Raw genomic sequence first — 11373 nt, 5'->3', positions numbered from 1 at the left:
CGAGAAATTTAGATGCTAATACACAAGAGAAGTCTTTAGAGAATAAAGATGACAAGAATCCATCTCCATCTATGTTAGATAGTAGTAAACGGAACAGTCGTTATAATGTTGCTGCAAAGCCTGCTACTTCGCCAAAATTTGAAGAAATTGTTTATAATCAAACCAGACAATCAAACACAAATAAAATTTTGCGAAGCGCTTTAAAGACGAAATTAATCGAAGACAAGTCTGAAATAATTAATAAGCAAAAGGCATCGGAAAATGTAGAAAATAAATTTGCCAAAGAAGAAAAAAGAGGTGTTAAACAAAAATCAATTTCAGATAGTGAAAACGAAACAACTGATACTCGTCAACGAAGGGAAGTTCTTTTAACGAACACAGCTAGTGATAGCGATAGGTATAAATCTGTAGAAAATGATAATGCAGTAACGGGTGTAATAGCAACTGATGAAGCGAAACATAGAGGCAGACCTAGAAGATCGGATAAAGTCGAAGTTAAAAAAGATGAAGATACAAGGAAGATCCTACAAAATGAGAAGGGTGGATTAGAAGAACAAAGAAAACTCGAAGAAGATACAAAAGAAGAAACTGCAGAGACAGAAGTCAATTCAAAAGGTATATTAAATAATAAGTGCGATTTACTTGATACCGAAAGAGCTATTGAAATTAATGATACGGTTCAAGATATTAAATTTACTGAAGGTAGAAGCCGCACTCAAAATGATATTGAAGATGTAGTAGAAGATTCACAAGAATTATCTAATAAAAGTAAGTTATCAGAAATAAGGATTGCACTTAACAAAATTGAATATACAAAAACTATTTTACGGAATAAAAAGAATTCATTAGAAAGAGAAAGAGGAGTAAGGAAAAAGAAGAAAATGTACAGACAGAAATTATTTCAAAAAATATATCAGATGATAAATGTGATTTGCTTTAGAAAAAAAAAAAAAGAAATATTATCCACAAACTACATTAGGAATTTATCTATTTTAGTGAGGAGAAAGAGAAAGGATAGAGGAGTTGATCAATAGACTGTGGATTTTGAAGCGTTTATGAAAAACTTACAATTTTAATAAAATATTCAATGTAAAGTCTTTGTTATAATATTCAAATAAATAGATGAAAAAAACTGAATTTGCATAATTACTCATGGCTTATTGATCAATCATGCGACTCGTTTAGAGGTAACTCGAGTTGTAAAGGCGACAATTTATTAAAAATGGTATATCCGACGTACGATGCATTTGCTCATGTTAAACTATTTAAATAAGTATAAAAATCACGCGAAAAAAATCTACTGAGAATAATGTTGAACTAGTTAATAATAATAAATCATATAGTGAAACACAAACCTTAAATCAAGATTTTAAGTTCAAAAAAAAAAGAAAAAAAAAGAAGAAAGAAGTTGATAAAATGACAGCAACATGTAGCAGCAGGCGAGAGAAAATAAGCCAAATTTCTAAAAGAAGAAATGATGCTCAAGAACTCGAAATTTCTCGAGTGGATATGCTAAACAACGAATTTAATGAACAGTTGAAAGAACGTGAAACAGCAATAGAAGACTTACATCAAATGTTAAAGCATCAATCGGAAATTCATAAAGTTACCTTAAATGAAGCAAGTTTGAAAATAGGAGAACTCTCTGATAAAATAAAATGTTTTAAAGGAAAAGATAGCCAGATACCGAAACGTAATGAATTACTCGAAGAAGAACAGAATAAATGGAGAAATTTAGAAAAAATGATTACAGAAAAACATGAAGAAGAAAAATCCCGTTAGGAAACAGCTGAAGACGAAGTGAGAAAGCTTTCCAAATATAACGAGCAACTTCTAAAAGATTATCAAGAAATCCATTAAAAAAAAAAGGTAAAGAATTAAACATGTACCTCAACTGAAAGATAAAATCAATCGACAGGATTTATATGCGAAGAACATAAGAACACAATATATAGAACAGCACAAGATGATCGAAAAATAGAGAGCAAAAGGAAACCGTGTGCATAATAAAGGTAAAGAGAACACATAATGTATCTCCACCAGGGGCGCATGATCCAAAATTAAATAATAAAATAAAAGGTTTTGTTACTGAAAAGTTAGAGAGATTTCATGACAACAAAAGCATTGCCTGTGCAGAGTGCAGTATATCAATGTGCACTAAAAATGCAAGCAACGTGACGATTACTTTTAGAACACCACAAGCACCACGAAAACACAATCAAGACCAAACAAGATCAAGTTCAAAAGTGAAGTTACGTGAGCTTATTACTGCTAACGACCAAAAATTGAATTACGATCCCGAGCATCAACTCGCTGATCTTCAAGTAGAATGTTCCGACAAAGACAGGACGACACAAGAGTTCGAGAAGCACATAGAGGACATGAAGGAGGAAGTGCAAAAATTAGAATTGCAACTCGACGAGTTATAAAAAAAAAAAAAAAACACACACACACGCACGTAAAAAGAGTTCAATCTTTTGGAATACAAATTGAAGAACTAACAATAAAATTAGAAGAAATAACATAAGTCACAAATATGAAGTTGACTTAATGGAACAAAAAAAAAAAAGGCCATACTTAATTCATGTGTTAGTAATTCAATGGAGGAACGTGAAGCTGGAGCTAAAGATGCAAAAGAGATAAAATGTAGTTCTTTAACCACAAGGACAAATAATCTGCCCTTCAATGTGAACTGAACGAACTAAAGGGTGAATATGAAAAAGTGGGTGATTTTGGATATAAATATGAAAAAGAAACTAATAAATTGAAACTGGATTTTGAAAAATAAGAAAAATGATCCTTGTCAATGAAAATAAATTTGAAATATTGCGTAGGGTAGAAATTGAAGGTAAAGTAAAAGATATGAACGAACAAAATAATTTTCTTAGAAAAGAACTGGACAACGTCCAAAAACTTTCCAAAGATGTTAATAATCGCTTACTCGAGGCGAACCAAGAATTAAAAGATTCACATAGAAAACACACTCTTATTTGAAAATTGAAAAAAAAGAAAAAAAACATCAGGAAGAATTAGGTGATATAATAAAACTTCATGATGAAGAAAAATATAAACTGATACAGCATTTGTTACGACCGTTCGCGGAGAGACGTGATCGCGAGATAGCACGTCAACGAGAGTTGTAAATTCTCGCTACGATCATGTTAATCGACGCCGCGAAATAGTCGTTCCCCTGTTTCGTTTAGGATAACAGAGGTGGTTCAATGAATATATCACTGTGTTAACACTAATAAATTAACGTTTATTTCAACAACTTATTAATTAGAAAGATATAAATGGAACAACAAAAGAAATGTAACTACGTAATGCGCGATATAAGATATGTATTGACTGTTTGGCTTCTCGAAACGTTCTGCCCGCCCTTCGATTTGTTGGTTTTTTCTGGAAGGTGACCCCCACTACGTTCGGATCACGCCACATTTGTTTACGCCAGATAAAATAACGGCCACGAATCGACGCCTCTGGAGGTCGCTCCGCTTAATGAGCCATGCGCTTGCCACTACAATGTTTATTTGTCGGGCAGCCGCGACGATCCGTCCGCGACATTATAGTGCCGCGACCGACGGTTAAGAATATGATCTATGGCAAGCCGCATGGCGTAACATTCTCCCCCCGTTGAGAGGGTACCGATCAAATTAGTGAGATGTGGTTGAAGTTCCTATCTTAGTTCGTCTCGGTGGCTAGTTGTTCGGGTTTCTCGAGATCGGGTTGAATTGGCAGTGGGACAAGCCTTTTGACGGCCCGATCCAAAACGCTCTTTGCCGTCTGAACTGTAGCTGTCCGGATGACACCATCGGCGCCTGGATGAACCTTGATAACTCGGCCCAGAGGCCAATGCATGGAGGGAACGTTGTCCTCTCTGAGGATGACGATTGTGCCTTTTTGGATGCCGTGTCCACCCTTGCTCCACTTATTGCGTTTGGTTAACTCGTTCAAATACTCCTTATGCCAACGGTTCCAAAAATGCTGTTTAAGCTGTTGGATATGCTGCCATCTGGAGAGTCGGTTCGATGGAATGTCTCTGAAATCTCGATCACGTAAGCACATTAGTGAATCGCCAATGAGAAAATGTCCGGGAGTGAGGACTAGGAGATCATTTGGATCGGTGGAGATAGGAGTTAGCGGGCGGGAATTGAGGACTGCTTCTATTTCTATGATAAGAGTATTCAATTGTTCAGAGGTGAGTAACTCGTTGCCGGCTACACGCCTGAGGTGGCGTTTGAATGACTTCACCGCTGCTTCCCATAGCCCACCGAAATGCGGTGAATGAGGGGGAATGAAGCGCCATTCGATTTGTTTGTCGGCTAAAAATGCGGTTACTTTTTCCTTGTGATCGTCCGATTGTAATAAATCGTGAAGCTCTCGTAATTCGTTGCTTGCTCCTCTGAAGTTGGTGCCGTTATCAGAATGGATGGTGGAGCAATACCCTCGTCGAGCGATAAATCTGCGAAGAGCGGCGATGAAGGCTTCGCTAGTGAGATCGTCAACGAGCTCGATGTGTACCGCTTTAATTGCTAGGCATACGAAAATGGCTACGTATACCTTTATCTGACGACGGTTACGATCTCGTTTTTCCTTGATGTGGAACGGCCCGCAGTAATCGACGCCGACGTTTGTGAATGGGCGAGATTCCGTTACTCGCGCCTCCGGCACATTACCCATCACGTATTCTACCGGCGGTGGTTGAGCGCGGCAGCAGCGGATGCAGCCTTTGATCGCCCGCCATACTTGACTTCGACCGTCGACGGGCCAGTATCTTTGTCTTACTGCGTATAACGTAGCCTGCGTTCCGGAATGCATGTGGATCTTGTGCTCGTGTTCTATGATGCGTGTTGTAACGGATGACTTGGGTAATACTATGGGATGTTTTTGGGCGAAGGTCATCGACGAATGACTGAGTCGACCCCCGACTCGCAATATTCCTTCCTTGTCTATGAACGGATTGAGTCGCGTGAGCTTACCCTTTATCGCCGCGTTCCGATCTTTTTGGAGTGTACGAATTTCCTCGGAGAAATGGATGTTTTGCAACAATTTTATCAGTTTATTGTGCGTTATGCGTAATTCGGTAACGGTTAGGGGTGCCGCTCGGTTCCTTTTCTGTCTCCAACGGAGGCAACGAGCTATGATTCGTATCAACTTGGGCCAGGATGAATACCTTTGCAACAAACTGTAATCGGCGGGGTTTGCGGACAGACAAATCGCCCCTTCCTGCTCCGGTACTTCAATTTGCGGTGTTAGCGCCCATGTCGGCCAATAGCCTTCCGACTGGTAGAGCCATGCAGGACCGTGCTGCCAGATGGTTGGGCGCAGAAACTCTTCGGGTGTTTGGCCGCGTGATATTAAGTCCGCGGGATTGTCGTCGGTAGGAACGTAGCGCCAATCGCGGATGCTGGTTTTTGTTTGAATTTCGGAGACTCTGTTAGCGACGAATGTTTTAAGGGTGTGAGGTGATGTATTGAGCCAATGGAGGACGATAGTGGAATCGGTCCAATAGATAGTTCGAGTAATTTTGTGTGATAGGGCTTGTTGTACTGTTGACATCAGGGACGTAAGAAGGAGTGCTCCGCTCAGCTCGAGCCGAGGAATGGTCTGGCACTTGAGTGGGGCGACTTTCGATTTTGCGGTTAAAAGTTGGGTCCAAACACGGCCGTTGATGGTAAGGGTTCGGAGATAAACACAGGCTCCGTAAGCCTTTTCGCTGGCATCGCAGAAACCATGCAGTTCAATTTCCATAGCGGACGCGATTATTGCTTTGCGTGGGAACCTGACGTTGTTTAATAAGGGCAATTGGGCATAGTACCTTTCCCACTCTGTATGTAACTCGATCGGAAGTGATTCATCCCAATCGATTTTCGACGACCATATTCGTTGAAGTAGCATCTTGGCCCGAACAATCACCGGTGCGAGCAGACCGAGCGGATCGTAAATTTTTGCAACCTCCGAGCTGATGATTCGTTTCGTGACTCGGGAGGGCGTGGATTTGACTTCGACCGAGTAAAGAATAGAGTCGTCGGATGAATTCCAAAACACCCCCAGCGTCTTCAAGGTTTGCGAGTCGCCCCAAAAATGTTGGTGATTTGTTTCTTCTAAGGAAAGTCCGTGTAATAAGTCATTATCGTTTGACGCCCATTTTCGTATGTTTAAGCCGGCCAGTTGAAATAAACGTTAATTTATTAGTGTTAACACAGTGCTATATTCATTGAACCACCTCTGTTATCCTAAACGAAACAGGGGAACGACTATTTCGCGGCGTCGATTAACATGATCGTAGCGAGAATTTACAACTCTCGTTGACGTGCTATCTCGCGATCACGTCTCTCCGCGAACGGTCGTAACATTTGGTCCTTCGAGCCGGATTACGTGCCAGTGAAGAGTGCACTTACCAGTGACCACACAGTGCCACGTGACTTTATCAAAACCAGCAGCGGGAGCGGGAGCAACCACTACAGCGAAACCAGTGACGTCAGGCGCGTCACCTTCGAAGAAGCACATCCCATTGGCAAGGGAACGCAACCACGCAGCCTTCCGCCGCAGCTGGACAGTCATCAACGCAACGAATTTCACAACTTAACAATACAACCGAACGAGTGGCCGTCGGGAAGGAACAAGGCGTTCCTCACCAATCATACACGCGACCTCACGCCGCACGACAGTAAGGTAAGCTCGTTCCTTATTTCGACCATCTCCTATCCTCGGCAACGATGACGAGCGAAGACCAACTCATCTCCCTGCGTCGGAGACGAGGCTATTGTAGCGGCCGATTCACATACTTATCGACCCGACTGGACGAGTACGAGCAATCCGGGAGTCAGCAAAACTCCTTATTAACGAACTACGAGAAACAACTGACCGAAGTTGCGAGTCAATTCGAAGCGATCCAACTCGAATTAGAAGTATTGGACGAGAAGGAACAAGCGCGCGGCTTCGAAATAAGGGATCAGTACGTCGCGGTAGATACAAGGCTACAAAATCTTCTGAGGAACGCGCAAACAGCTTCGCCGTCGACATCCATAAACCCTCCAACCTGTGCATCATCCGCAAGTTTAAATCCGATATCCATTAAATTACCAGATCTTCGGCTCCCTACTTTTGACGGAAGCTTAGAAAAATGGAACAGCATTGGTGTTCTGTAGAATGTCAAACTGCCATAAAGGGTTACATTGATGGAAAAGTGCAGTAAATATTTAAATAACAATCCATGACTTCCTAAGTAATTGTAACAATCTTGATGTTTTACTATGGAACAACTAGATGAAGTGCACAGTGACATTAATAAAGTAGAATCATCGATAAAAGTAGATGTATCTTCTTCATTAATATCAGAATCAACGACTGATATTATAAAGAATGTGCATGATATTCCAGAAAATCAAAAAAAAAAATAAGTCACAGGAATGTACAGATAATACAATTCAAGATGGTTTAGTAGTAAATAAATGTGATGTAACAGATTTAAATAAAAACAAAAAAAAATTTTAAAGTAAGGAAAGTAGTGAGACAGAGAGCATAAAGAACGCTGCGATTAATGAAGTAGAACAAGAAATAATAAATAAGGACCCACAAATTGATGATCAATATAAAAAAAAAAAAAAAGATGAGAAATTTCAAGAAGAGCTAGCAGAGAATACAACTGAGATTGGAGATCATTCAAGATATGCAGGTGACACATCTTTAGATAAAGAAAGTACGAACGATGTTGAAATATTTAATACAAATGAGGGTGAACAAAACATTGAGAAACAAAACGTTTGTACAGTGTTAAATATAGATACAGTTAGTGTTACTAATGCTCAGTGTCAAGCATTAATTAAAACACTTGGTGAAACTTTTGATGATAAAGCCCAAACATTGCATGTCACGGATACAGACACAGATTTGTCTAAACTAGTTGATAGTAGTTCAGAAGTAATGGTACTGACTGTAGAAACTACTATATATTAATGATATGAATGAAAGTACAGAAGAAAATATTGTTTTAACTGTACATGAAAAGGATGCTGTTGTAAATTCCAATGAAGAAAAAAAATGTTTCTGCAGAACAAAAAGGAATGAAGAACGCTGAAATTGTAAATGAAGAATTTAATTCGATAGGTTAAGCACGAGAAAGTGATGGAACAATTATAGAAGTAATTTCAACAGAAATTGTGGCCCAAGAAGTTTCTGAAAATTGTAGCCAGAAATACAATTATGACATATTAAATCATACAAAGACAAGAAACGATTCTATAACTCCTATTACCTCAGGAGTAATTAGTGATCTAGAAACTGCAGATGACATTGATATTAAAGAAAAGAATAACAAGAAACAACAAATGGAAATGGCAAGATTGATCTTTTGATAGTTCACATAAAATTAATGTAGAAAGGAAAATTATTCATAATAAAATTGTCGTACTTATACATGTTGCTAATACAGAAGGAAGGAATAAATCTATAAGTGAAGCAGATAAAGTGCGCATAACTAACAAAAGAAGTGTCATTCAGGATATCTTTGATGATTGGGGCATTGAAAATGCAGAAGATGACAGTCAGTCGGTATCCAAAGCTCCAGATACTGTGGAAATTGAATTGAAAAGTTTACTAAATGACACAAAAACACGAACTATAGAGGAAAGCACAGTTGTACTGGTTGAAGAAGAAATTACATGCATGGAAAAAGAACCAGTTGTAGATGCTGAAAAGGCTTTAGAAGTTGCTAAACAGAACAAAGAAATGCAAGTATCAAAGGAACAACTGGATAACAATCAAACTATAAAGAAACAACAAGATAGTATAAAACCATTACTCAAAGACCACTAACTCATTCTATATCACAGGCTGTTAGAAAGTCTACAAAAGATTCAACACGTGATACTGCGGCATTTCGTCAAACTTAGCAAATTATCCCTATTAATCGTAGTCGAAATTTAACCAGCCAACAACCTTCACAGGTTGAAATAGCAAAAGCATATACCACGACGAAGAAGAACAAGTACAAGTCGAACCAGTCAGAGTCCAATTCCATCGCTCCATACTGAGGAAACACTAAGATTTTGGAGGACCAAAATCAATCTAAAGAGGGGAGTATGTGACATCAATCACATCTCAACCTACATCAGTGATAATACATCGACGGTCGACTTTCGAACACTTTTGGACACATCACCACCTTATCATCATAGCATACACCAAGACTGTGAGGCACCTTAGTCCACATCAGAGATAGGATATGGACCCCCGACCTTTGGACACTTTTGGATACATCACCACCTTATCATCATAGCATACACCAAGGCTGTGATGCACCAAAGTCCACATCAGAGATAGGATATGGACCCCCGACCTTCGGACACTTTTCTACATCATAACCTACACCTATCCCCTCAACATCCTAAAACCAAAACGTATATAAACCGAGACTTCACCCAGCTCGGGCAGTTCTTGTTCCTCTTCTAGTTGCTGTACTCATACAACCCCTATTCTCCGGTTCGGTGTTATTTTGTAAGTGTTTATAATAAAGTTTTATAAAGGAAAATAAGTAGTTGGGTTACGACTCAGCCTTCTTACTACCACCCAAGTACCAACTTTACGTGACAGGAGCCGCCTCGGACCTAAGACTGATAATATAGGACTTGGGTTAAGTAGTAGAAAGGTAGTCGCGATACACTGTGTGGTTTTTAATAGTTCTTACACACGGTGTGTACGCGAACCTTTCCCACCAAACTAGATTAAGAGTGGGGCCGCTCCACTGGGATACGTCGCAAGAGAGGGTAGGAGATCCGACCGGCCTTGGATACAGTGTCCGGCCGTGGGAGGGAGGAATCCGTCTTCAATGTCTCTGCCATGTACATAGCTTTGTTTCCCCCTCCTTCCATTGTGTCTAAGGCATGAGCCTGCTAGGTAAGCCTTACTGATGAGTCCACTAGCAGGCTCTGGACGAAACACACTTTTTTTCTTCTTTTTCTCCGTCTTCCTTCATATATCCGTGATAATTGTAGCCTGCTGGCTGTAGATGTCGCTTGCCGGGGTGTAGTACTGCTGTATTTCCTTCTTATTTAGATGTCGTGGAAGAAAAATCGGACTTTGGAAAAGTACGAGGCGCCGGGATTTGAACCCGGGATCCGAACGTTTGTACTCTATGGCGCTAACCACTGCGCTGCCGTCGTCCGACACTAGTTGGTTTCGAGTGGTGAGATTTGCGTTCTCGTGTGCCGCCACGAGAGGAAATCTCAGTGTGGGTGTGCTTTCTGAACGAAGAAAAAGGATTCGTTGTTCACACTTTTCGTTAGGAAAGTGAGGGTGCCCATTGATTATAGCCAACGTTAATGAATGAAGATAGGAGGAGGAAGCCTCCTACCAACGTGGCTCGTGGGTGACATTGTTTATTGGAAAAATAACTACCCGCTTTCTCCGTTATTTGTAAGAGTGCGCAATAAACCTAAGCATTGTTCTAAGGACCATCCATAAACCGAAAACACTTACAGGGTTAGAGATTCCTTCAAGCTATTAAGATTACGTCAAAGGATTCAGTTTATAGGATATAGTATGTAGTAGATCAGTATATAGTATAAAGTTTCAGACGGCGCACGGACCATCGTACGCGCCGTAACAGAGAGAGTTATAAGAATATACATAAAATGTAATTAAACATCTCAAAAGTAACTTAATTAGAAATGACTAGAATGTATGATGTATAATATAATGAATTCAAATTGTCTAAAAAATATTACAAATTTATAGAGATTTTACTATAAAATGTTTTTAACAGAAGCTGATACAGTTATATAGCATTTTCAAGCATTTACGAACATTAATGTACGAATTTGAAATTAGCAATATTGAAGCGCGGTACTCGGAAAGACGAATGTACATGGATAATTGTATGCACTAATCAACGATACGGTTATAATTGCATGCTTGATAGAAAAATATCATCGTAAAATTGATATGATTTCATGGAAACGCGTCTAACTTGGTATCTCGAAAGTATCTTAAGCAAACTAATTAGCGTGCCTGTTATGTCTTTTAAAATGTAAATTAACATGTAACAAAGAAACCTTCATCAATTTGATTCGCTTCAAACTGCGCAAATAAGTAGTATAAATAATATTTGTGATAGATTTGGCATCAATTCCATGTTTCCTTTAATATTTGCCTTTAGAAAGTCCAATTCGTTTCACGATTATACAAATTACTAAAAAAATGTCTATATTAGTAATTTATTTATTTTGCATTAATCGTGACATGTTAGTTGCATTATGTTATATGTAAACTACCACAGAGGAAAAATGATAATCTTTCAGTTATTAGTTTTCTGATTTTAATGTCATTTTATGAGTACTTTAACACGAGGTACTTGTAAATGAAAACAACCAA

At 39.2% G+C, this 11373-nt stretch overlaps 1 protein-coding gene across 1 annotated transcript; it reads right to left on the bottom strand.

Annotated features, from left to right (window-relative positions):
* Positions 1-4251: 4251 nt before the first annotated feature.
* On the bottom strand, positions 4252-6510 carry LOC117215330 (the record flags this gene model as incomplete). Its single annotated transcript, XM_033461698.1, has 2 exons — positions 6402-6510; positions 4252-6104 (listed from the first exon to the last, which is right to left on the bottom strand). Coding segments are annotated over exons 1-2 (1962 nt in total), but the record flags the coding sequence as incomplete, so codon positions are not given.
* Positions 6511-11373: the final 4863 nt, after the last annotated feature.

Source organism: Bombus bifarius, unplaced genomic scaffold (genome assembly GCF_011952205.1).
Source record: "Bombus bifarius isolate JDL3187 unplaced genomic scaffold, Bbif_JDL3187 scf7180000009528_frag, whole genome shotgun sequence".
Lineage (NCBI taxonomy): Eukaryota > Metazoa > Arthropoda > Insecta > Hymenoptera > Apidae > Bombus > Bombus bifarius.
Note: the sequence above shows the minus strand (reverse complement) of the source record. Positions and strands in the feature narration are given on the sequence as shown.